Source organism: Artemia sp. Qi Xiang Cuo, chromosome 3 (genome assembly GCF_049724085.1).
Source record: "Artemia sp. Qi Xiang Cuo chromosome 3, ASM4972408v1, whole genome shotgun sequence".
NCBI classification, from domain to species: Eukaryota; Metazoa; Arthropoda; class Branchiopoda; order Anostraca; family Artemiidae; genus Artemia; species Artemia sp. Qi Xiang Cuo.
In genome coordinates, this window is record NC_142796.1 from 28265261 (window position 1) to 28293182 (window position 27922).

General features: G+C 35.4%; 2 protein-coding genes across 3 annotated transcripts in view; both read left to right on the forward strand.

Moving 5' to 3' along the window:
* The window catches only part of LOC148953957 (uncharacterized), a 44464-nt gene extending 30849 nt beyond the window's left edge, over nucleotides 1–13615 (forward strand). Inside the window, exons 4-5 of one of the 2 annotated variants that reach the window (XM_089085703.1) lie at nucleotides 672–779; nucleotides 13064–13615. In XM_089085703.1, the coding sequence (XP_088941829.1) occupies nucleotides 672–779; nucleotides 13064–13182 (227 nt within the window). In that variant the 3' untranslated portion in view covers nucleotides 13183–13615. The remainder of the gene's footprint in view (nucleotides 1–671; nucleotides 780–13063) is intronic. The other variant, XM_089085702.1, reaches the window with a different exon arrangement.
* Nucleotides 13616–26494: 12879 nt separating this feature from the next.
* The window catches only part of LOC148953958 (putative sodium-coupled neutral amino acid transporter 11), a 175541-nt gene continuing 174113 nt past the window's right edge, over nucleotides 26495–27922 (forward strand). The window contains exon 1 of the mRNA XM_089086866.1: nucleotides 26495–26560. Within this exon, the coding sequence (XP_088942992.1) occupies nucleotides 26495–26560 (66 nt within the window). The remainder of the gene's footprint in view (nucleotides 26561–27922) is intronic.

Here is a 27922-nt window from a genome sequence, read left to right on the forward strand (position 1 = left end):
ATTTCCAATCAAATGAGCCCCCTTTGAAGCTTCTACGACGACCTCTTCCATATGAAATGTCTCTGGGAAAAAAAAATAATAAATAATAAAACATTGGAGCCGTATGGCCTTTACTATAGGCAATGCTACAGCGTTGCCTCTGATATAACGTAACCGAGAGACTAATCTGTCGTCGTCTGCTGAGAAACCACTACCTGTGATGCTACTGTTTAGGATACATTTTATTTGCTTTTGGTTATTGTTCACTTTTGGATATTTCTCAAGCAATTTACGGGATATATGCATATATTTGGATGAGTTTTGTGAACTTGTGCCAAATCCTTAAATTCCGGTCCATTCTTTTTATGTTATGCATTTTATTCTTTGGTTGGAGTCTCTTATACAAGCTCAAGTATTGGGATACTCTTCTTTTTTTTGTCTATTGTATCTTTAATTTTAGAAATAAAGTTGCTTTACTACAATAGAAGAAGATCAATTTAATATATCTAACTGAGCTTCTAACCTTTCTTCTCCCTAAACTTCCCATTCCAGTTGTAGTCTCGAACCCAGAGGGATTTTACTCTCCTATTTTGTAAAGTTTGGAAACTAAAAACTACGTGGACATTTTTATAGTAATATAGTATTTATTTTTAGTGTTTAGGAGATTATTGATTGGTCTATATTTTTTTTAGGCCAGCCCTCATTAGAAAAGTGTAAGAAAATTAGACTGAAGCTGGAAAAGAAAAAAGAAATAGAAGAGCTGGATCTTGGAAACATCATAGAAAGCCAAGGTAAAATAGGTATTATAACCTGTGCCAAAATGATGGAAAACGATTTTTTTTTTCCCGTTTTTTTTTGGTAATGTCGCGGTACTGTAGCAGTTTCCACGTTCAGGCAACGGAATGAATTCCTCCTATTTAAAAAAGAAAACATAAATCAATCAATCAATCAATTTATTCAATTAATAAACACAACAAAATACACTTCAATATAAACTCCCCCGTAAGGCTCTATGGCCAGGAAAAAAACAGGGGAGAAATAAAAATGAAACAAATACAAGTATTTTCAATATAATGCATTGCAGTTCAACCTTTCAAAGACTCAACACACACACACACACACACACACAAAACAAAGAAGAGAAAAAAAAACAATAATTAAAAGGCCCAAACAAAAAGTGATTTTATGAGACACCCCCCCCCCCCAAAAAAAAAAAAAAATTGAAGTAGGACAATCCAATAAAATAAACCAAATTCCAAATATATATTTGAAACTAAACCACAAAAAAATATTATACAAACTCAAAACCCCTCACAACAAATGTTTCCAACCCAGGCTAGTGTCACCCCCCCCCCCCAAATAATAATAATAAAAATTAACAAAAATATATTTAAACATGAAAAATCAAGACATTAAAAAAATTTTAAGATTCTTTTGAAAGTACCAAACGAGTGACATTCTTGAGCTGACTCAGGTAGGCTATTCCAAACGATATGACAAGCAGTTAATGGATTAAAGTCAGACCTCACCGATGGAGTAAATAAAATATTAATATTCCTTGAATTGCGAAGATGATACGAAGACCTATCAGTGACGAAAGAAGGAGTAGTTTGAAGGGCTGTGGGAACATTGCCATGAATTTGATGAAAAGTGAAAGACGCGCACGAAAGAATGTAGAGAGACTGCAAATCAAGTAATAGGCTAGTTGGGTTAGTATTGGAACAATTTGTTTCCTGTATAAGCCTTCTTGCCTTATCATATAACTTAGAAAGTGGTTTCAAAAAAAAAGAGAAAGTTGACAGCCATATTGTAGGGCAATAAGAGACGTAGGACTGAACTAAGCAATGGAGCAGAATTTTTAAAACTGATCCAGGAAAAATGTGTTTTAGCTTCCTCAAAATTCCAAGACTCCTTGAGATCTTCATATTAATTAGTCCAATTGCTTGCTTGAATGAAATCCATGCTTGAATGAAAAGTTTTCATCGAGAAGAATACCGAGAAATCGGACATATCGTTCCTTAGGTCTACTGAGAGAGCCTCTTGAAAGCTGTATTTTAGATACCCCAAGCCACACAAGAGATGTACGGGAAAAAATTAAAAAAACTTTACTTACTAACATTTAGTAAATGGAATTTTGCATAAAGCCAAACCACAACTCACTCAAAACAGTCAGCTAATTTGGTAAGCATTTAAGATACAGTTCTTACAGCAGCACCAATGGTACTGTCATCAGCGAAAGCAACGAGAATGTCCACATCCTGCGAAAACGATGGATTTTTTTTAGGATTGAAAGATTCAGGAACTTCAGACGAAAAGTGGGAAAGGGAATCTACGGAGATAGTTCTACCTGACAAATAGGAATCAAACCAAGCATGAGCCTGTCCTCTTACACCATTGTGTGATAGCTTATACAGCAGAATCTCATGAGTTAAAGAGGCAAAAGCCTTACGGACATCTAGGAATATAGCTGCGGGAATCAAACCAGAGTCAAGCACGGTGTGGAGAAAATTAAAAGAGCTACACACGCATGCCCCGTAGAATGTTTAGCTCGGAAGCCAAACTGAAAATCATGAAAAAATCTTTTAGCCTCTAGAAAAGCAAAGATATAGGACGATAATTGGCTGGGTCACTTCTTGGTCCACCTTTAGATAAAACAATTACTCTTGTTCGCTTAAGAGAACTGGGAAAAATCCCATTTTCAAAAGAAAGATTTATAAGCTTTGTCAATGGAGAAATAATTGAAGGACGAATGAACTTAACTACCATAGTTGGAATACAATCAGGGCCAGACAACGAAGAATCCTTCAAGCAATTTACAGTCCTGGCTACTTTAACATAAGAAGCAGGATATAACGCCATCGATTTGAGACAAGGTGGGCTAAGATAGGATTTATAATCTGGTTGTGAAGACCTGACTGAAGAAGCAGTGGTTTTCACAATATTGACTAAATATGATTTAAATACTTCTTGAACAGATGGAATACCCTCAACTACCACATCACCAACTACAAGACTTGGAGGGATAGAAGGAGCCGGAGAAGAACGTTTGAGGATGGAATTGATCACTTGCCAAGTTTTTCGAATATCTTTCCCACAATCCCAGAATTTATTGGAATAACAAAGAATTTAGCCTTCCGGCATAAAGAATTGAAAACATTCCTGTAGAGTTTGAATTGCTGAAGACCTGCAGCATTCAAAGATGGCTTTACTGACTTAAAAGCTTTCCAGAGATTATTTTTTCTTCTCCAACTCTTTAAAAGACCAGGGGTCATCCATGGGTTAAGAGGAATGGATCTTTTTTACCTTGAAGTAGAGGAGGACAGAGCACATACGTCAAAAATAGACTCCTTTACTGACTCGTAAAAGGAATCAAACTTAGAACAAAAATCATTATCGTCACCAAAAATATTCCATGTCTTCTCAGCTAAATGAGAATTAATGTGGATCAATTCTTTCAAGCGAAAATTAAAAGAAGCTGAAGCAGATGCTGGAATGTCCCTACTCAATTTATTTTTAAGAATAAAAATGGAAAATAAAGGAAAATGTTCTGAAATATTTCTCACTACAACAGAATTCCGAACCCAATTAAGAGACGAAAAAATGTTATCAATTAAAGACGCTGACGTATCAGTTACACGTGGTGGAATACAGGTTGTTGGTAGAACCCCAGCAGTGAGCATATCTGAGAGAAAATCCATCGTAGTAGAGGAAGCCATGTCACTTAGATTTAAGTTAAAGTCTCCCATTATTACAAGTTCACATGGACGTCTACGTATTAAATCCAAGACCTCATCAAGGACCTGAATAAAAGAAGGGACGGATCAACCGGGAGATCTATAAACATTACCAATTATCAAAACCTTATTTTGTAATTTGATTTCAATTAACTGGGATTCAAAAACCCCTTCGTCATTCCTTGACAGATCGCTTCAAACACTATAGGGAAAAATATCAGAAATATACATTACTAGTCCACCCTTTGCCATCCTTCTGGGATTTAGTCGCTCCATTTTGTAACCGGGTATATCTATAAGCATTTCATAGCTAGAATTCAGGTCTCACATAATCTGATAACAGCGGATCACCCATTAATAACCATCTGCCTCTACTGATCAATCGCTGAACATAGACCCTTAGTATTGAGTTGAAGAACCGATAAAATGATCATCTCGTCTAGTAGCCCACTTTAAATAAGAAACATACTTACTATTTATTGATTGGGAAGTATTTAGGGAATTTCTTTTAATTTAACCAATAGGATTACTAATAATACTCAAAACATCTAAGGGAATTCTTTGTAATTGAATTAAACGCCCATCAAGGGAGTAAAAATCCCCAGAGCCTGTTTTTGAAAAAATCATATAATTTAAGGAGACTGTGTATCAAACCTGCACATCAACACACACAAAATAAAATAAATAAAAAAATAAATAGGCTATAAATAAAAACAAAAAATAAAAATAAATAAAATCACAAAAATCATTCCAATACGGCAGTACTGCAAGATACTTTACATACCGAAAAAAACATAAAAACAAAAAAAAAAAAAAAAAAAAAAAAAAAACTTATTTTTAAACACACTCGGCTAGAGTATGAATTTTTCTAGTGACACTTTCACCGTTAGGCCTTGCCAAAATTTGCCCACGATCAGTCCAAACATTTCTATGTCCAAATTTGTCCTTTGCGGCATATAGGATCTCACGTCGCCTCTTTGTCAATGCTTCCGATAGAAAAATTCCACTTAAAGCTAACCTGGATACTGCTTTGAATACTTTCTTCACTATATCACTATTCACGAATGTAACTAGAAGCAGAGGGACTTTGTCGTTCAGAGAGACATCGGTTAAAGCAAAAAATATTTTGAATCTGTAAACATTCGTAATATCGACAACATTTATCTCAGTCAGGATAATTTTAGTTACGAAAGCTTACAGGATTGATTGGAGGTCAGATCCGGACTGCTGCTTAACAGCATGCAAAATTAGCGAATCAAGCAGCACTTCTTGTTCAAATGAATATAGTTTCATCTCAATTTTCATGTTTTTCTCTTCCTGATCTATAATTTGATTGCTAAGAGTTTTCAGCGACTGTTATATTTTTTCAAATTTTGGTTGATAATTAATAGTAATAGCATCATATGTTACACAAATAATGTCGTGGGACCGGCAAGAGGTATCAGCATCTGAAATTTTTTCGTTAAGATTCCTAATTGCATTTTTCAGTTGCTCTTGCTTAGTTTTTTTCAGGTCAAGTTCCGTAGAAGCGACTTTATCCATCAATGAAGCACATTCTCCTGTATTAGAATCCTTAATTGTTAATGCATTATGTCTTGGAAAGGGATTTATAAATATTGGGTGAATTTTTCAATTCCTCAAATGCAGCCTTTACACCTGCAGTATGTTTTGTTGAAGTTCGGCTAGCGCTTGGATTATATTCTGCCAAGTTGGCTTCAACAAGTCTGTATTCATCATGTGTCCCATAGCAAAATACCAAATATGATGGCTTTTCTTTGCTGTCCTTGGATACTTTTATTATCTTTACTGGCCTCTGAGGATAATTTTTGAAGTTAGCTAACGCGATATCAAACTTTAAATGCGAGCATTTCCTATTTAGGAGAGGACAAAAGTAAAAGCAACTTATCTTTATGTAAGATAAGAGCCTTAAGGAAAAATTTAGTTGAAATAACGCTCTAAAGATTCCATAATATATATCCAAAATATTCTATAAAATCCACTAATATCAGTCTATTTCAATACCAATTAGTTTGGCACCAAAGGTGAACACAGGTCAATTCGCTCACAGTACGTTTACTCAAGAAAAGTCAATGGCGCAACAAATTGCACCTGTGCCTTAATCCGTTTAGTTGAAGAAACCAGTTCTGTATTTTTCAGAGACTATAAAATATCTGTTTTCAAGCTAGGTGTTCACTGAATGAATGCTAGTAGAAAAAAAGCTGGTCTTCTTTGTCCCTGAATGACACTTAGCTCGTTTAAAAATGAAAATGGTTTGACCAAAAATTAAGATTGTCAAATAGTCATTTCTAATTTTTTATTAATATCCTGTTAAATGTATTAGGGAAATAAAAGGGGCTGAAGATAAAATACCATGAATTTTGTACCACAAGGGTAAGAAAAAACTGGTATGTCACCATCAAGGGTGTGATGCCGCTGCAAACTCTTGTCGTTAAGATGGAGAGGTGATTCAAATGACAAACAGATAATTCTAAAAGTAAAGAACTGAAAATTAAAACTTTCGCACGCACACCAATGGTGCGCGTAGCGCAGGTACCGATCTCCTGAATCTCTGCCTTCGGCCGGGAGTGTAATGCGAGGTTGGGGGCTGAACTTATAGTAAAGAGACAGTTTGAACTAAAGGTAGAGGCAAAAAAAGGTCAGAAACGTGATCATAGCTCTCTGAAGTTGTCCAGAGAAATTGCTTTCACCCGTGGCCTTTGAAATGTTGTTTGTAGTTCAAATACGGTCAAGTGCCATGTCGTCGTCAGATGTCATCTCAACTTGAGAAGACGAGAAAAGTAATGAAGGGATAGATCAAGCTTCAGGAGGCCAGATGGCGATCCAATCATTTTATTTTTCCTTTATATATAAAAAATAATATACTAGAGACTGAGGCTTCAATGGCAGATACTAATGTCAACTCTTGAAAAGTTTATAAAGCCTGTTGGGGAAGTTCACTGTAAAACTAGATTGCATAGCATTGTTCTGATAATTCTATCTGGCAAGTTTTCCGGGGCAAACTCAAATAGAAAGCTTCATTAAAACGCCGTGAGAATAACCGTCTTGAGAATAAAGTAGTCCCAGTAGGTAGCCAAAATGGGCACTGGATATACAACAGATATTTACCTAATTTAAGAGATGTATTGCTTAGAATATTTTGGTAGAATATTAGTAAGAGAAAATATAATCCAAGCGTGTTAGAGCTAAATGTATTGATTAAGTGCTTCAATATTATAATGTGCAACCGATTTATCTCCACATACGAATATTTATTTCCATAGATGCACGCAAGTTTGGCTTCTAGGTGTGTGTGGGGGGGGGGGTGCACCCAAGTACAAAAAGGGTATTTTTTACCCTTTATTTCAATCTGACCATGGGGGGGGGGAATGTATTTAGAACCAAACACAGGAAGTAATCCTCTACTACCCCCCTCTCTTATATGTGCGTCCATAAATTTTATTGTGGCTAGGCTCCAACCGATAGAAAACGTTAGAATCTGATATTTCAATAAGAATAAAGAGAATTTCCTGGGTAGCTACTTAAGATGTAAACATCTATTTTACAGTGTGCTTTTTGGAGACATTTACAAGTTACAGGGCCGGAAGATAATGCAAAAAAAAAAATGAGCCCATTAAAAGAAATTTAGGACACGTGTATTTCTTTAGTAACACTTTTCTCGTTGGAAAAGTATTATTTTGATTTCATCTTTTCTCTAGAAGCTGAAGAATTTTTAGTTTTATTGCAATTTACTGTTTGGCATTATTCTTAATTTTTTAGGGTCCAGGGCTAATGTAACGGTTATTAGTATCTTGACAAATCTGCTAGGCTAAAGTGGCTAGAAAAGCTAGAGAGGAGTTAAATTGTCATTCCCACTTTTCTGAAAACGGTGCATATATTATTATTATTATTTTTTGTTTATCCCAATATTTAAACAAATATCTGTAAATCTGGAAAGTAATGGTCAAGTCAAAGGACTCGGCTGAAAAGATTGCATATGCCATGAAAATAGGAAATAGTTCCTTAGAAACCATTGTAAAATCGAAGAGATTTTCTGGAATTGTGCGTTTTGTTCCAGAGGAGTTTGAGGTGGCAGATGTAGCTAATCTGATCCCAACATGTGAAAAAGCTGAACAGATCGGTAAGTCCTAAACATTCAGACTTTATTTACCGTCAAAAGACGCTTTGGAAGCATGCATGAAAGATCCTCCGAAGATCGGTTTTGAACGTTTATGTGTTGATGAATTTCACTTCTTACCACGCTGTTGCTACAAATGCCTCCTCATAGGCCATATAGCGGCCAATTGTCCTAATGCCGAGATATGTTCTCAGTGTGCCAGTAATGACCATAAAAGTACTAAGGAGCAGCCGTGCATGCAGAAAAAACGATGTGTTGTATGCAAAGTTTCAGGTCACTCATGCTATTCAGTATCCTGCCCAGAAAATCGTAAATCAATTTCAGAGCAGAACAGATCCCACTCCTTGGAATGACCACTGAAAGACTTCTCTCTGTTATGTCGTGAAATATTAATGGTGGGGTTCTCGATAAACTACCAGCTTTGGAGAGACTATGTAAATCTTACAGCGTGATTTGTTTACAGGAGCACTTTTTGACAGATATGAACTCTCAGCTTTTGTGCCTTTCTTCTAGTGTAACAGTACATTTATCCCCAGCTAAAAGACTTAAAGCAAAAGGAAGGCCAAGCTGCAGTCTAGCCGTCTTGACAGCTTACCAATCAGGCCTGCTTGAAATGTGTGATTGCTATCTTGCCATAACAGTTGATGATCTTATTATAGTTAATCTCTATCGTCCCTCAAATTACAGAGATGAAACTTCTGAAAGAAAATTTGCTATTGCTTGCAGAAAAGTAGCCAAATTGTTAAAAAAAGATCAAAAAGATGAATAGAAAGTGTATGCTTATTGGAGACTTTAATTGTGACTTACTCCAGAATTCAAGTGTAAGAACTGAAACTTTTGTTTCTATTTTGCCGACCGGCTACACGGTCATTTCGAAAAAAAAAATTATACGTTTATCTCCTTTTCTGGAAGTACGTCTAACCTTGACCATACGGTATTTCTCCATCCTCCCAATTCAGATCTAATGGTTGAAGTCGGTCTGGAAGGTGAATATAGTTATCATATCTCACTGTCCCTCTCAATTCCCAGAAGTGGTATTCATTCTTCTGAACTTGGTAAAAGAAAGCCAAAATCTTTTCATCTTAAATGTTGGGATAAGATTGATAAGGATATCGTCCAATCGGAGTGCGACCGCATATTGGATAAAATTCGAGTTCCGTTTCAGCTCCTTCGGCGGCAACCGGGGATGGACCATTCTGCAATACGGATTGAGCTAAATTTTTACTGTGCACAGATTACCCATGCTCTAAAAATAGCTGAGATGTACGCTGTCCCTATAAGAAAATGTAGACCGGGCACCGAGAAGTTTGGATGGTCTAAAAACGAAAGCATTAAAGCCGCATGTCAATCGTCGAAGTTCTGGCTACGTTTGTGGAATGAGTGTGAAAAACCTAGAAATGGAATTGTTAATACCTTGCGGCTACTTACAAAGCGGCGTTTTCAGAAGGAGCTCAAATCTCACCGAGTTGCTCAAAGTGTTGTAGTTGCCGAATCGATATCAAATGACCCAAATAAGTTATGGAAGACTCGTTCGGCTAATAATAAAACTAGGGAAAATATAGCTACTATCAGTGAGATACAATGGTATTCGTATTTTATGAATCAGTTTGCTGAACCTGATGCTAAAAAATGTAAGAAATTTGAAAGTGAACTAAACGATTGACTGTTTACTCCCGGACCGGGTGCCTTTGTAGTTAGTACCCAAGACTTGAGTGAAGGTATACGAAAGCTTAAAAAGAAAAAATTTATGGGTTGTGATGGTATATGTGCCCTTCATTTTCAAAATGCGTCTGATAAGCTGATTTGTCATCTTTCGTTGCTTTACCAAATGGGTTTTTGCAGTGGTGTAGTCCCGGATTCTTTTTGTTTAGTGCTCAGTGCCAACTTTCTTCGTGTTGTATTTATAAAGGGACGGATTTATCGATACTTTGTTATGCAGATGATGTTTTTAATGTTAGTAGGACCACTAGCGGGTTAGAAAAATTTTTCCGACAAATTTCTGAAAATTATCGTGAAGTTTGGCTTTCCCTAAACGCAGCAAAATGTGTAGTTTTGATTTTCAATGAGTTAGAAGTGACTAGAGTTGATGATGCATCTATAGATTTGAATGGTATTGGAGTAAAGCCTTGTGATAAGTTGACATATCTTGGTCTCCCAATTGGTAAGAATCTTAAGAAAACTAAGCAACTAATGTTGGAAAATATGGAGAGTAAAATCCGTCGTTCATGTGGTGCGATTGTAAATTCCCAATTCCATTTGAATAGAGCCCTTCTCGCAAGGATTTATAATAGTGTAGCCCAGCCACTATTCTTTATTTAGTGCCGTTTTACCGAATATTTAGTGACTTTGATCGTATTAGAATGAAGCGTGCGTTTTTTAGATATGCTAAGTTTCTACTGCGAGTCCCCCCGTGGACCCGTAACTCGTACCTTATGAGAAAATATAGCCTATCGGATCCATGTGTCAAGCTATGTGAGCTTAATGCTCATATGTGCAGTAAGGAAACTGGTCATGAATGGCAAAATGTCATTTTTTGATGTTTAATGTTGGTTTTTGCTTTTGATTCTTTGATTTTCTTCTCTTTTCTTTGTTTTGAATGTACTCCATCTTTCTCTTTTTTTCTGTATGATGGTTCATAAATAAATACATACATATATACATACTATGGTAATCCAGTTTTCATAGATGAAAAGAATTTCTCAAAACGAAAACTGTGATTTTTTTTGGAAAAAAAAGTGACAGAAAGTATAGTTTTAGTACTTTGAATGGCCCTTACCTATTTTAGTCACATTCCACCCTACGCATTTTTGTCACGTTTCCACCCCCCTCTCCTCGCCAAAGGCTAGAGGGGCATTTTCGCTTTACTGAAAATAACTTCGTCGCTCCTGCAGGAGACTCTCCTCTGGTATCAGTCTCCTTCCGTAAAGCCCAAATGACACTCTAGCTTTTCAGGAGCGACAACCCTTTTTTTGTGGAAATTTCTGTTCATTTTAAGTTTCTTATAAGTGGTAAGATTTTGTATCGCAATTGAAATTTCATGCAAAATTTGAGCATGCAATCGGAATTCCTAATCACTCGTGATTTTTTTATATGTATTACTTTAATGTTATCCTCCCGCGATGATTTTGCTTTATGTTTTTCAAAAATAAACGTTAATTAACAATTTACAAGTAAAGCCTTATTTTCAAATTACAAAATTGAATTGGTAAATTAACCGAGGTGGCAAACATATAACTCATCAAAACAGTATTGTATGTTGAGTTGTCTGTGTTGACTTGTTTGAAAATTGAACACTATATATGAATTATGTACTTTACCCATGATAAATTTGCTCAATTTTGTTGTTTTCATCATCCGTAATCAACAACCGTAGCTATCCTGAAATGCCTGCTTTGTTAACAAGCAAACATCGTTTGGGAAATGTGGACCTAGTTTGTTTCGATTTAGGACATGCATACTATGATCCCGTAAAAGGGGCTGGTGATGGAGCATTCACAGTGTTGATCCAAGGGAGGGTCAGAGACGGAGTGTTTTAAGTTGGTTCAAAGAGGTAGCAGACCTGCTTTTGACCAATAGGGACTAGAGAGGGAGTATAAGCACTCTTAAATGAAGGGATTGAGAGACAGAGGGTACATACTGTTTACCAAAATGGGTCTGAGGAGGAGCAAACACACTATTTCAAAAGAGGTTGGAGACGAAGTTTACTCTCCACTGACCAAAAGAAGTAGGGTTGATGAAGGAGCGTGCTCATACTGACGGGCTCTTTTCACCAACGGAGATCGGAGATTAAGTGAACGCGCTGCTTAACTAAGAGGATCCGAGACGAAGTTTACGAACTGCTTACCAATTGGAGTCGACACTCGTATCTATGCCATCTTTTTGTGAAACGGTGTCTATGAAATCTCGTTTTTAAGGCTATGTATATAACGTGGGACCCTTGTCCCTCTGTTTCGTTATGTCCCTATAAAGCACCAAGAAGAGTAAAAATGAAATTTGATTCTTCAAATTGGCTATTTGAAAACTTTCATAACCATAATACGCTGTAAAAAAAATTAGTAAAACGTGGGAACTCAATTTTTAATGCCAAAGGCGTTCGATGCAGGTAGGCAGTCTTAACAATTAGCGGACACCAATTTTAGAAATAAAAATGTGTGTGAAGAATCAGCTGAAAATGAGTGACAAAAATATGGAGGTCTAGAAAGTGTAGCTTTCCTGATTGCTGTAAACAAAAGACAAACGCTCCCATTAATTGGCATTTTTTTGGTAGTAAACTGGGTTAAAGACTAGTGCTTGAATGGTTAAAATTATGTAAGAATTTAACCTTGATATCTTGTTACCAAACAAGAATCAAAAAACAGAAATGTTAGCAAACGAGAAATGTATATATAATTTAATAGCTAGAAATCTAATCAATACATTGATAGCGTTGATGTAAAAATTATTCAAGTTTACAAACTATAAATTATTAATTAATTGACGGATCTGACATCATGTTGGATTTCAGTGGTGGCTCGGGTCACATGAGGCCTAGAAGAGGCATCAGGCAGACTCTGATCGAGTTAGGCTCTTAAAAAATGCAGTAGAATGTTTATAATGTGATAGAATGAGCTCTCGTAAGTTTGTATAACCACCTGTTCTATATGAGGAGACCGATAAAAATACATGGGAGAACATCGCTCTTTCCTAAGTCAGTACTATTGCGTAGGCTAACAATAAACGCCGCATGGTTGCACATAGATGGGGTAGCACATAGATGCAGTGAAATGCACTTGGAATCTTTTTTTTCCTCAAGCTAGTATCTTGTTGGTGATAATAGACAAAAGGCTGCAAAAGAAAAATAAACTTTTCATTAACCTGGGTCCACAAAAAATTACTCATTATCATGTCGATTTTGTTTACCAGAAAAAATCTGATTCGACTGTTGATATACCTAGAAAAGTGCCGAAGTGTAGGCACTTTTCTGTGATGCAGTTTGTAATAATTAACTATTTTGACTTTCACTAATGGAAATACATGACTTGCATAGAGATTCGAAGCGTAAAATATAAATCACTTATGAACTGAAAATTATTGTGAAATGTTATGAACTCAAAACCTTATGGAATGGGAAAGCGAAATGTTGAACTTGTAGTTTCTGAGTTTAAGGGTTTTGTGACTTCATGCTTGAACTCTAGCGTCTTTCTTTCGCAACTTCATTTCTCTTCTTTTTTTTTAGGTCGATCTCTTCGCCGCACTACTGCGTCAGGGGAAAAGCGCCCCTCAGAAGAGACAGCTGTATTGCAAGTCTCGCGTTTTAAACGACTCAAAGGTTTTATTGAGTCTGATTCTGATTAGAAGCTTTTAAGTGATAAATATCCACACGGTTGTTCCTTTTCAACTTCTGTGTCAAATAATTTTAATTTTAGACTTTTTCTGTCAGTCATTGGAAAAAATTCAAAAATACAGCCAACAACTGTTTTGCTCTTCCGAAATTACTCTTGTTAGTAGAGCCGTTTCCTAACTGACAAATGTTGCTGAAACATCCAAAATGTCGTTCCAAAATTACAGTGTTTCTCATAATCCTGGTAATATCAGTAGATTTGAGAAGTAAAAATTGAGATACGCATCTAATTGAAAAGAATTCGATATTACTTAGTCCTCAGTCATTCTAATACTTAATCCTAGCTTCTATGTTACGACTGTTGTCTATGATAATTTGAATCTTTGCTTAATAATGGACTTAATTTCAATATAATTTAATTCTTTATATTTCATTAAAAATTTGATATTACTATTTGTCTTATCCGTTTTATATTTAGATGGTTGTTTATTTCAGAAGCGCGTGTCGTTGTTACTATGAAAAATTATTTCCCCAAAGTCGAAACTATGTGAGGCTACTTTATTTTATGCGATTTTCTGCAAAGTTCAAATGCTGTCCTTAGAAAACACTTTACAATGGGTTTTCTCCTTTTGTCTTGTATTTTGCAGAGTAACCCAACCTACTGGACCTGACGCTTATTTTGAGTTTTATTATTATTATTATTTTTGTGTGTCTGTGTTTGCTGGACGCACATGCCTCCCTTTATAGCTGGGAGTCTGTTCGGAGTAGTAATTAACTCTAAGAACGTGTTGTTGTTATAGAGCATGTTTCCTCTTTTGTTGAAAAGACGGAAATTGAAGAAAGCGATTCTTTTCATAAAAAAATAAGCAGAGTGATGAAGATGAGTCATTCTTTGGATTCATTACTTTTCTTACATACAAAATGGGGCACTTACCTTGTTACAGAAAGGATCAACCTTGTATCATACTTGCAACTTTTTGGTCTCCAGAATCAGTGGGAGGCAGGGGGGAGGGTATTTTACCCTTCATCACTCATCCAACCTCTGTGTGTGTTTGTGTGTAGGGGGGATGTCTTTTTTAAACTGCCAAATTACTAGACAGGCAGACGAAAGTCATTTAGATAAACCTGATCCATAGCTACGACCTAAGAGACATTATCATTCGGGCTACTCTACACCTGTGACCTATAGGTAATAGTTGCTGCAACCCAACGAGGTTCCCATATTGCAGTTCTATGTATGTGGCGTTAACCCCCTCCCTGCTACGTTTTGAAAAGTGCCCTTTTTGGTATTTACATTAAAAAGATCTAAAAATTAGGATTGCTTCACCCCCCCCCCCCATACTATGAAAAACAGTTTTTTATGTCTCCATGCTAGTGCCAGTTCTTTGTAAGCTAGAACAGATTAGAAATGTATCCAGTGCGAATGGAGGACAGACTAAATTGATATTATGCATTTTTAAAACTGTTAACTTTGCATTTCAATTTTATCTATCTATTTATATTAGTTGTGATAAAGATGAAATATAAAAAATGATTTTCCAACAAACATTACCCTCGGATGTTTAGTATGTTACCAACACACCTGAAAATTGTCGCAGTAAACTTATTTGAGAAGAAGTAGCTTTCAGGAGTGGATATAGGGAGGCACCCCCCCCCCCTCCAGATTTTCTGGCGCTTTCGTTCCGTTATTTTTTACTTTTTTCAAAAAAAAAAATTGCCAATTATTGGTGCCCTTGTACCGTTGTCCCCCCCCCCTCCTCTCAAGATTTTGCTCTAGATCCGCCTTCGGTGGTTTTAACTGTATTTTCATCGAACAAGAAAGCTAACAAGCTGATCAAGTACGTAACAAAATTTCGTTGAATGTAAATAAACTCATAATTACACATATAGAGATGCTGTTTTGGCATGGCAAACCCATTTTTTAGTTATTAAAAAAGGGTAGCAGTCCTTGTCTGCTTAAAAAGGGTTTGGCATCTCTTAAAAAATCTTATTTCTTAATAAGTAACAGGGATGTTTCAAGCCATCCTTTCTTTTAATTAAAAAAAAAAAACAAGTTTTTTAAACTGAAAGTAAGGAGCGACATTAAAACTTAAAACGAACAGAAATTATTCCGTATATGAAAGGGGCTGTCCCCTCCTCAACTCCTCGCTCTTTACGCTAAAGTTTTTTATTGTTTTAAAAAATAAAATTGTGAGACAGTGTCAAACTTTAGCGTAAAGAGCGAGGCGTTGACGAGGGGACAGCCCCTTTCATATACGGAATAATTTCTGTTCGTTTTAAGTTTTAATGTCGCTCCTTACTTTCAGTTTAAAAAACTTGTTTTTTTCATTTAATTTCTGATCGTTTTTTAGTTAATGCAGCTTTTATTTGCACAAAAATTTTACTTTTCTTTTGCTAAATGGATGTCTTTACAAATTAACTTGCGTAACTAACTTCTATATTGGTATATTTTTCTTCTGGCAAAAAATACAAAGTTGCAGATTTTTGCAGATATGAGCTTGAAACCTATGTAATGGGGTTTTCTGATACGCTGAATCTGACGGTGTGATTTTCATTAAAATTCTTTCACTTGTAGGGGATGTTTCCCCCTCTTTAAAAAATCGAGTAAATTTTCTCAGGCTCGTAGCCTTTGATGAGTAATACTAAACTTAATAAAATTTATATATTTAGGATCAGCATTATAAACACATTCTTTTGATACATTTATTGACATCAAAATTCCGTTTTTAAAAGTTTCGATTACTATTGAGCCGTATCGCTTGTTTTTTTATTTTTATTTTTATTACGTATATGTTATTACGTATATGAAGGGGTTCTCCCCTTAATCAATACCACGCTCTTTACGTTAAAAGTAAAAAAAAAAATTTTGTTAACAAACCCCTGAATCAAAAAGGCCGTTTAATTATAATATATATCTCTTTTTAAAGCACTAAAAAATACTGTAGCGTAAAGAGCGAGGTATTGACTTGGGGGAGAACCCCCTCACATACGCTATAATTTCTGTTTGTTTTAAGTTTTAATATTCCTTCTAACATTTCAGTTGAAAAAACTTGTATTTTTTATTTAATTTCTGATCGTTTTTTAAATAATCCTTGGAAATCCGGCGCCCCCTGCATAGAAATGTCCCTTACCCCAAAGAAAGATCCTCCACGGAAAGATTCTCCAGAGTAACCCCCTCCTCTAGCCCCCCCCTCTAGAAAAAATTCTTCCTGAAAATGGTTGTATACTTCCCAATAACCAATAAATAATGCTGGCAAGTCCGGCGCCCCCTTCATGGCAATTTCCCTTCCCCCATGAAAAATTCCTTCATGAAAAGATCCTCCAACATAACCACCAACCCACCCATTCCACCCACAAACCCAAAAAAAAACCTCCTGAAAACTTCTGTATACTTCCCAATAACCAATACTATATGTTAACATTGGGTAAAGTTCATAACTTTTAGCCCTCCCTCTGGGAACTTCGGGGGATTAAGTGATCCTAAAAGACATATTTATCATATTTTCGATCATGCTGAACAAAAATGGTTATCTAAAAATTTGGATCACGTTAATGTTGGAAAAAAATGAGCGATGTTGAGGGCCTAGTTGCCCTGCATTTTTTTTTTGGTCACTTAAAAAAAACACTATAACTCTAACTTACTGTTCCAATGAGCTCTCCCATAATATTCTAGGACCACTGGATCGATACAATCGTCCATGGGAAAAAAAAAAAAAAAAAACAAAAACAAATAAACACGCATCCGTGACCTTTCTTCTGGTAAAAAATGTAAAATTCCACATTTTTGTAGATAGGTGCTTGAAACCTCTACAATAGGGTTTTCTGATACACTGAATCTGATGGTGTGATTTTCCTTAAGGTTTTATAACTTTTAGGGGTATTTCCTCCTTTTTTTGAAAATCAGGCAATTTTTTTCAGGCGCGTAACTTTTGATGGGCAGCACTAAACTTGATGAAACTTATATATTTGAAATCAGCATTGAAATCTGATTCTTTTGATATATCTATTTGTATCAAAAACCCGTTTTCTAGAGTTTCGGTTACCATTGAGCCGGTTCGTTCCTTACTTACAGTTCGTTACCACGAACTGTTTGAAAACAAGAAAAATAATTTGTGTTTTCTTGGGGAATGGGGCAAGAGTCAAGAATTTTGCTGGGGAGCCGAGACAATGGGAAGAGGCCTTTTCATTTACTATTTTATTGATTTTTTTTTTTTTTTTTTTTTTTTTTTTTTTTTTTTACAAAAATTTGATGAATATTGAACCATTTCATGGATTCGCATAATAGTCAGGATAAACGAACATTTAATCACTAACCGTTTCGACTGTCCTGATTGCAGAAGCAATCACATTATTTACATATCGGACGCTTCGTATATATATTTTTTTTTAATCAGAAGAATGATCCAGGATCTCAGTTGTTATTCTGACATATCTTGATAGTTTAAGTGTCTTCCGGGTCACGAAATGTAGTGTTTGACTAGTTTTTTAGTTTAAATCTGTACAGGACTTCGCTCCCTAAATTCTTATTTCTCCAAAAATTCATTTTGTTACGTTTATTGAATTTTAGTTATTATTAGTTTTTTTCATTTTCATTGTTGTTTCCACGAAATAAGTTTTTCAAAGTAAAGTAAAGAACTCTATTGCACAAAAAATAAGCAGGAATAAAACCGAATAATCTGCCAAGCATAAAATTATTACAATCAATAAACACATGAAACCCAAAACGAACAGAAAGTACATTAAAGAACAGAGTCAAGCTCAAAACGAGCAGAAATTAACATGAGCAGAGGTGTCGTTTGGGGGGGGGAGCAGTTGCCCCCCCCCAAACAATGTGGAGAAAAAAATTATTATATATCCTATGTCCCTTGATTATCCGGATATAGACCCCACTTGCCCCTCCCCCCCCCCCGCCCCGAATAAAAATGCTGGAGATTCTCCCAGAATATGAGTAGGGCTACAAACCTCATGCCTTCTCGAGATTAAATAAAAAAAACAAGTTTTTTAACTGAAAGTAAGGAACGACGTTAAAACTTAAAACGAACAGAAATTATTCCGTATATGAAAGGGGCTGTCTCCTCCTCAATGACTCGCTCTTTACGCTAAAGTTTTTTTATTGTTTAAAAAAATAGAGTTGTGAGAAAGTCAAACTTTAGCGTAAAGAGCGAGGCGTTGAGGAGGGGACAGCCCCTTTCATATACGAAATAATTTTTGTTCTTTTTAAATTTTAACGTCGTTCCTTACTTTTAGTTAAAAAGCTTGTTTTCTTTTATTTAATTTTTGAACGTTTTTGAATTAATGCAAGTTTTGATTTTGGCTCGCCGTACATGAATAACTAAAACAAAATTTGCATATTATATTTGGTTAAATGGCTTTCTCGAAACTTGTTTAATTTTATTTACGAACGTTTTTATTAGTAATAAATATACGTAACTTAGAATTAACTTACGTAACGAACTTCTATATTCATAAATTTTTAACACGTATATTAGAGGGTTCGCCCCCTAGTCAATACCCTGCTCTTTAAACTATGTTCGAATTTTTTCCAGTTCTTTAAAAATGACCTCTTAATCACAATCAGTTGATCAGTTGAAAAACTTGTTTTTTTTTATTTAATTCCTGATCTTTTTCTTTAATAATGCTGGGAAATCCGGCGCCCCCTTCAGAGCCATGTCCCTTCGCCCCGGCAAACTGCCTTCCTGGACAGATCCTTACATAGATCCCCCGACCCTCACCTTCCCCCCCCTCCCAGCCATAATAACCTCGGAAAAAGTCTGTATGCTTCCCAATAACCAATACTATATGTTAACATTGAGTAAAGTTCATAAATTTCAGCCCTCCCCCTGGGGACTTTGGGTGATCAAGTAATCCTAAAAGACATTTTTATTATATTTTCGACCCTTCTGAACATAATTGCTCTCTCAAAATTTTGATTAGGTGACTGGGAAAAAAATGAGCGTGGGAGGGGGCCTAGTTGCCCTCCATTTTTTTTTGTCACTTAAAAAGGACACTAGAACTTTTAATTTCCATTCGAATGAGCCCTCCCATGATTTTCTAGGACCATTTGGTCGATACAATCACCCCTGGTGAAAAAAACAACAAACAAACAAACAAATAAACATACATCCGTCATCTTTCTTCCGAGAAAAAATGTAAAAATCCACATTTTTGTAGAAAAGATCTTGAAACTTCTGCAGTAGGGTTTACGGATATACTGAATATGATGGTGCGATTTTCATTAGTATTCTATAACCTCTAGAGGGCCTTTGCCCCTGTTTTCAAAAATAAGCCAAATTTTCTAAGGCAAGTAACTTTTGATGGGTTAGATTAAACTTAATGAAACTTATATATTTGAAATCAGAATTAAAATCTGATTCTTTTGATGTATCTATTGGTATCAAAATAGATACAGATATCCCGTTTTTTAGAGTTTCGGTTACCATTGAGCCGGGTCGCTCCTTACTTACAGTTCGTTACCACGAACTGTTTGATCAGAATATAATTTGCAGTTTACTGAAAAAAGATACATCTTAAATGTTTTAACTTTTTTTTTAGTATATCGAAAATTATTAAGACTGTAAGGAATAAATATCAGCATTTGGATATTAAACTGACAATGCACATTCATTTTTATTTTTTTTAATTCAGTATTTGTAGTAGTAGTAACGAAAGTAGCAGCAGTATTAATAACAGTATGTTGAGACCCTTGGCCCCTTTTATTAGAAAAATGCCCCTTTTGTAAATTTAACTTATTTTATCTTCAATGTTTAAACTCTGGACCGATCTCTTACCACGTGACGTCCTGCAAGAATTCGCTAGTTAATTCAAGCCAGACAGTGCAGAAGGATGCTGCATAATTTTAATGTTGACTCAGCAATTCAGTCAGAGGTTCAGAGCGGTAAGTGCGGAGGCGTGTCTCAAAGTGTCTTGATTAATTGTAAGAGTTAGTTTTTCAGTTCTTGTGATGAGCTTAAAGTGTCTTATTTTAAACATTTGAGTTTTTGATTTGCCTGGGTAGGGTCTGAAGCCTAGAGAGTGGCTGAGATTTTATTGCCTTGATATAGGAAGAAAATCATAATCTAAGCAAGAGATCTTTCCCCGAGGGAAGGAAAGAGAATCGGGGGAGCTTAGTGCTTGTGACGTTTGGGGCCAAGTAGTGTAGCACTTTTATAGCATGGGGGAAGTTCACTTGTCAGAACCCTGACGGTTGTATAAACCACTAGAGACGGGGCACATAGAAATCCTTGGGGCGTGGGAGTTACCCTGACCCCTGAGGTATCACCAGGCTACTGGTGGCATTAGAGGTCTCCCCATAATGGAGAAGGAGGAGTAGGGCCCCCTTCTCGCCTACACAGTAGTAGTATGTACATATTACCTTTTGGTCAGTTGAACATCTACCTCATGATGCTCCGGAAGTTTCACCTAGATTCGGTAAGTCATTCCAAAAGCATTGCTGATGTGGCCTTTTGACGTCCTTTTCATCTCAATACTCTAAGTCTTGCAAGTTGTTGCAAAAGATGGGACAATGCATCAGCACTAGTAGTAGTATTAATAAAAGCAGGAGTTGTAGTAGTGGTATGCACGTATTAGCTTTTTGTCAATTCTTTTTTTTTCTTTAAGCATTCTCTGGAAGTTCCAACTTAATACTCAAATCCATTCTTGAGATACGCCCTTTTGAAAATCTGCATGCATATAGTGTGCTTTGCTTGAGTTCAAATTCCCCCTCAGTATTCTGTCAAATCTTCATACGCTTAGCCTTAATTGTACTAAAATCATAGGAGTAGTGGTAGTAGTAGGAACAGTAGTAGCAGCAGTATTAATAGAAGCAATAGCAGCACATGTTGCCTTTAGGCCAGTTGAACATGTCACTCATTATGTCCCAGAAGTTTCTTCTCTATACGGTAAGCCGTTCCATAAATATTGCTTATATGCCCATATCAGCAATCTGTATGCACATAGTATGTTTTGATTTAGTTCAGCTTTCCTCCAAACGTTTCCTCATTAGTTCAGCTTTCCTCCAAACGTTTATTTCAATATCCTCAGCCTTGGTAGTACTCACTACAGAAGCAGTAGTTTTAGTGGTAGCAGTAGCAGTGGTGGTAGTTATAGTAGTAGCAGGAGCGTGAAGATATTGCCTTTTGGTCAATTGATTATTTCCTGAAAGTTCCAAATTAATATACTCAGTCATTCCCGATTTACGCCCTTTTGATAAACCATATACATATAACGTGTTTTGATTTAGTTCAACACTCAACTCAACATTCTTTGAGGAACTCACCTGAATGCCCTTTATCCTTTATCTTTCTGGAAAGTAAACGTCAAACATGTATTCCTTTCTTAATAACATATACTAGATGTAAACAATGAACGAATTGCCTAAATTACAGCCCTTGCCCTGATGGCTGTAGGGGATTTGGCATCTCCAAAGGCATAATTACTAGACCTTCCAACGATGCTGAAGAAAATATACGTCTCAAAATTTTGATTGTGTATTTATTTTGGGAAATGGTGGGATGGGGCTGATTGCCTGCAAATCCCTTTTGACACTTAAAAGGGCACTATAACATCCGATGTTAAATCAAATGAGCCCTATCCATAGTTTATGTGACCACCCATTTCATAAAAACCTTATGCCCCAGGTCAAAACTTAAAACCCTTGCCCCAGGGCTCTGATGGGTTGTGTCAACCCTGGGGGCATTGTTAAATGATCTTTAGACTATTTTGAACAAAATAGCTACCTTGAAATTTCTATCAGATGCATTTGGGAAAAAGAAGACGTGTGAAAGGCTAGCTGCTCTCTGATCACTTTTAAATCTCAAAAAGTACACTAGGATTTCTGATTTCTGATTGAATGAGCCACCTCCGAAGTTTATATGACCACCCATTTTATAAAAATCATAAACTTACCAATTGGCAACTAGTATAACTTCTAGCCCTTACCATGAGGGCTGTTTGAGAGGGGGGCGTGGTCCTTCCACAAAGACATAATTACTGGACTTTCCAAATATGCTGAACAAAGTGACGATCTCAAAATTTTGATTGGATGTGTTTGAGGAAATGATGGGCGTGGGAGGACTGGTTGCCCTCTAATCACTTTTGACTATTAAAAAAGGCACTAGAACTTTCAATTTTCAACCAAATGAGCCCCTTTCAAGGTTTATACGACAAATCCATCTATACGAAATACCATGGTCTAAAAAAAACAACCAAAACAAAATAAATAAATAATACATTGTGTCAACATCGTTCTGTACTTAGGCAGCGCTACTGTACTGCCTATGATACGCTTGCTTGCTTAGCTTCTGGTATGCTACAGTTTAATTTTCGTTTGTCTTTTGAATCATTATAAATTATGGGACTACCACTTAAGACCTCGAAATGGGATTACTGATCTCATGATTGAATGATTTACACTTGCCTTGCTTAAAGCAATAGGGCTATATCGCTGGAAATTTCTCCGTAAAGCCCAAACATTGTTTAGAACTCCATAGCTAAGAAAAATATGTTTTAAAGTTTTGCCATTTCAAACATACTTTTTGGTTTATGTACCTGCAAACAAGGGTTCAAGGAAAGGCCTAACTTGAAACTAGGGATTATGCAATGAGAAGAGGCTGAAAAAAATTATAAATAAATCATTCTCGGGATCTTGAATTTTCGGATCTTGCTGCTTTTATGCAAGGTATTTGCTAGATCATTATTTCTATAGAATATATAGAGCCACAATCATTGCAGAAGTTGGTAATTCTTATGGAAGGGATATGACATATATGCAGAGGGATTTCGGCTATACTTTTCTTTATTTTACCCTTCTTTTAATGCATCTTCTTTTGATGAATTTCCATCAACTGGAATAGATTTTTATGTAATTGTCTTGTGGCTGGCTATTTTTGATTCGCTTAAGCTGAATTCACACAAATTCTTAGGCATTCATCAATGTCTGAGGTAAAATTGTTTTCGACCGATCCTAATTTGTTTTGTTTTGTTATTAGCAGTTGAGATTAGTTCAAGATTTTGTTATCGAGACATTGATTACTAACTAAGAACACAATGTGAGGGAGACTTTAGTAAAAAAAAAAGAATCAAAATAAAGATAAATAGAGAAAGCGACAACTTTTATATGATATCAAAGTCTGCCAAGAATCAATAAACAATAATACCCAGTCGACGAAAATGCAGAGGTGGGGCTAGAACTTTTCTTCATTGTTATAGAAACGCCAAAAAAGAGGTATTTCCCAAAATATTGGGGGGGGGGTCAGTTTAATTACCCATAAAGGTAAGTTTTCAAAATATGCCTCCTAATATTGTGTAGATGCCCTAACTAAATAACTTCCCAATTTATGTGGGAAAAGCTGAGAAGATACAAAGAAATTTGACTATCGTAATTAAGTGGTATCGATAACTTGAACTCGGTTGGGGTCAGCAGCATGGTTGCCGCACCTAGTAAAACTAGTTTACTAGATGCAGTAAAAAAAAACAAAAAAAAAACAAGCCTCTATAGTAAAATACATGCAAAATTTAGTAAGATTACTTAAACCTAGTATAATTCTATGAAAAGCAAGCAAATTTATGTGAGTATAAAATTTTTAAATTTAACAAGGTTGCTCTGTTCGTCTGTTTGTTATTCATTCTTTGCTTTAATGCTATTCTGTGACAGATAGCTGTCATGTCAAGCTTAAACTCTTTGAACCTTGGTTAATCAAATATGAACGCAGTATTTAGCATGATGCTCTGCTGCTTAATCAGTTGTTTCTCTATAGAAAAGATCAATTGAGTGATAAGTGATAGTTAGCTTTTGTAACACTAAATCTTTTTTGTTTTTTTCGCAGCACCACCAGAAAATACAGACAGATCAGTCAAAGCTTTGACATTTACCATAGAAGTAAAATTTAACATATTGTTTATTTGCACTGTTTTTTTTTTCTTCTTCTTTTCTTGTTAAGTAAATTTATTTTTCCTTTGCTTAGTTCAAAGTCGCTAATTCACGAAATTATGGTTGAGCGGGCAAAGATACAAATTTTTTCTTTAACTTGGGGGAGATTCGGCCTTATTGTTTTTTTTTTCAATTTTGTTTAAGGAAAATACCAAAATAAAGGTTCGTTTTTTTTTACAAAAAGTGTACCTTTCAAAATCCAAAGGGTAATACCCCCTCCCAAATTGTCACCGTTTAAAATTTCTTATGTATCTTAATCAAACTTTGAACTTGTTTTGTTATAAATAGATAAAAAATTAACTGCTGAGTGAGATACTGCTGATGACATAATTTCGGTATAGAATTTTTGGGAGGAGGAACTAAAAGGATTTTTGGAACATCTTAATTGTTTGGGGGGGGGGGGTATTTAAAGTCTACTGTTGAATTAGAAGATAATAGGAAATTTCCTTTTCTTGATGTTCTTCTTTTAAAAAATAAAAATAGTGTGGATTTTAAAATTTACAGGAAACCGACTAATTACGATAGATTTTTGTAGTATAGCTCCGCTCGGCAAGTAAAAATTGGTTTGATCATTTCTTTAACTGACTGAATCTTTTGTGTTTGCTCTAACGAACTTTTTTGAAGAGGAGTTGTCTTTTCTAAGAAAAATACTAATAGTAACATGTATCCAGAGTGGTTAATTAACCAGACGTTTTCAAAAAGAAGAAAAAAGTTTCTAGAGATTTCTAAGGAAGTCTTGGAGACAACTCGGGAGAAGGATGTTTTTTGTTCCTTACCATATGTACCCGGGCTAAGTGAAAAGCTTCAAAGAATTTTACAGAGTAATGGTCTAAAGATAGCTTTAAAGAGTAATAATACTTTAGGTAGTTTTCTAAATTCTGGGAAGCAACATTCATTGGGGCAACAAAGTGGGGTCTATTAGATCCCATGTACTTGCACAAGCTCATATGTGGGACGTACAAACCAGAATTTGGAAATGAGATTTTTACAGCATAAAGACTCTATTTCATCGGCTTTAAAGCAAAATTCTAAGTCTGATGATGTCACTTCAGCCCTTTTGGAACATATTTTTAATTTTCCAGACCATTTTATTTTCTTCGGTAATGTCGCTTTGAATTCTAAGGACTGGGGTTTAAAGCAAAATTTTCGCAAAACTCTTGAAATTAAGAAAATTTTATTCAGGAATATAGCTTTAAATCGTGACACGGATGAATTTGGTTTGAACTCTACCTACGATAATGTATTAAAATCTGATAGAGTAAAGTTCAATTCACCCAATGCAGTTAACCTCTGTCCATGTGTTAGCTCATTCAACACTAATGAACCGGATCCAAGAAGATCAAAGAGACTAACTTCCGTTTTTGCTTTGAAAAGAAATAGATTATTAAACAATATGTAGCTTTATTTTATTTTGTAAATAAATTATTGTTTTCAACTGTTTTAGTTTAGTTTTACTACTGATGACGGGCTTTGCATATGTGACTGACATATCTAGTATTTTTATGAAATTTATCACTGTTTGTGAAATTTATCAATATCTATTAAAATAATTTTATCCCTATTTGAACTTTATTATTTTCGCTGTTGTTCAAGCCAGGAAAGTTACGGTTTCTTGAATACGGTTTTTGGCCATGGCGATTCTAATAGCCATTTTTGCGGATTCCAATGCCAGTTTTTAGGGGGGTTCAGGCTATTTCTCGAAATTCCCTTAAATTTGTTTTCAAAATAAAATTTTGCTATTAAGACTAATTTAGATACTAGCTATCCGGAATCAGATAGAAAAGACAATTTTTTCTCACTAGATAGTTTTTTTTAAACGTGTTTTTCAACTCTTGGTTACTATGGGCTGTGGTTCGTCCTATACTAGGTTGCAGCTACTGCCGCAATCATGATACGACTGGATGCCTCTACCCTCAAATCTGTAGAGCTGTTGGACCCACAAAAGATAGTTTACCAATGTAATAGAAACGTGTCACGAACTCACGTTTCCCTCTTCTACCAAGGTTTAAACACGTTGCTGTGAGAGAATGTAAAACTAAAGCTAAGAAAATGAAAAGATCAGAAAATTTGAAGAGCGAATAAGACCGTCAGCCTATTTGGCAACATTTAACATCTATAAAATTCACACGAATTCAAGGACAGTCACATCCGCGTTACCAGTGCTCCCAAAGTTTAAATCTCAGTAATTTAATTGCAAATAGAATAAAATGTAGAAAATAAATTTTAATTTACATAAATTTGGTGAAGTTGATCTTCAGGTAAATACAATTTGTTGGGTTAGGCTGCTCCAACAGGCTATTATATTGCCTCACGAAATCAATATTTTCTCTTTAAATCTACTAAAGCCAGGGAAAGGCTTTGGATGGAAATAGTAATCCTTTGGACATTGTTAGGATAGCATGGAACCGGAACCAAGTGAAAGTACTTACTTTCTACTAAAGCAAAGCTATGGATCTCGAAAGGAGGTAAGTTTTCTTAAGGTTGGAACATACCACATTTAAGCCGTAATACCAATCACTACCACCTTTGTGGTCGTGATTTGTCTCTTGGGGTTTGCCCTAGTCAATCGGGATCAAATTTGCCTCTCAGTTGACAACTTAATTTAATACTCAAAGCTTTTTTTTTCTTTTTTTTTTTTTTAATCGAGCAATGAATAATAAAAACAGTAAGCCAAGTATTTATTCAAATTCTTAATTTACGAAGACAACCAAGAGGTTTTATCGAATTCAGTCAAACAGTTTGTGGTTAACGAACTGTAAGTAAGGAGCGACCCGGCTTAATAGTAACCAAAAATCTAAAAAACGGAATGTTGATACCAATAGATACATCAAAAGAATCAGAATTTAATGCTGATTTCAAATATATAAGTTTCATCAAGTGTATTCCTACCCATCAAAAGTTACGCGCCTAATAAATTTGCCTGATTTTTGAAAAAAGGGGGAAACAACCCCTAAAAGTTATAGAACCTTAATGAAAATCGCATCATCAGATTCAACGTATCAGAGAACCCTACTGTAGAGGTTTCAAGTTCCTATCAGCAAAAATGTGGAATTTTGTAATTTTTGCCAGAAGAAAGATCACGGATGAGTATTTATTATTATTTTTTTTAATTTACTTATTTTTTTTTCCCAGGGGTGATCGTATCGACCCAGTGGTCTTAGAATATCGTGGCTGGGCTCATTCGAAAGCAGGAATTAACATAAGTTGGGCTCAAAACCCTTATGCCCTCCCAAGGCCAGAAGAAAATTTGCACTATAGTGAAAAAAATGTAAATGTTCTTACTTTTATAACTTTAATAAATCAAATAATATTAACATTTTGATTACTAAATATCGGTATATGTATGTTAAACTGACAATGCACATTAATTTTTATTTTTTTCAGTAAAGTGCAAATTATGTTCTGGCCATGGGAAGGCATAGGGGTTTTGAGCCCAACTTATGTTAATTTCTGCTCGTTTTGGGTTTGACTCGGTTATTTATTGTAATTTCTGCTCGTTTTGGGTTTTATTTATTTATTGATGCTAATTTGCGTTAGTTTTACGCTCCGTAGATTATTTGATTTTATTTTTGATCATTTTCTGTTTAATGGAGTTCTTTACTTTTCTTTGAAAAATTTATTTTGTGGAAAAAGTTTTTTTAATTAATTTCTGTTCGTTTTATATTGACATAGTCTTTTCAGAGAAGAAGAAAATAATACTTTAAATTTTTTCGTTTTCTTAAGACTTTATAGTTTGGTCTGCTATTTGTATGCTGGAGAAAAATTTTCAGCAATTTTTAACAACATACACCCTTTTAAAAATTTGGACACAAATAGTAGTGTTTAAT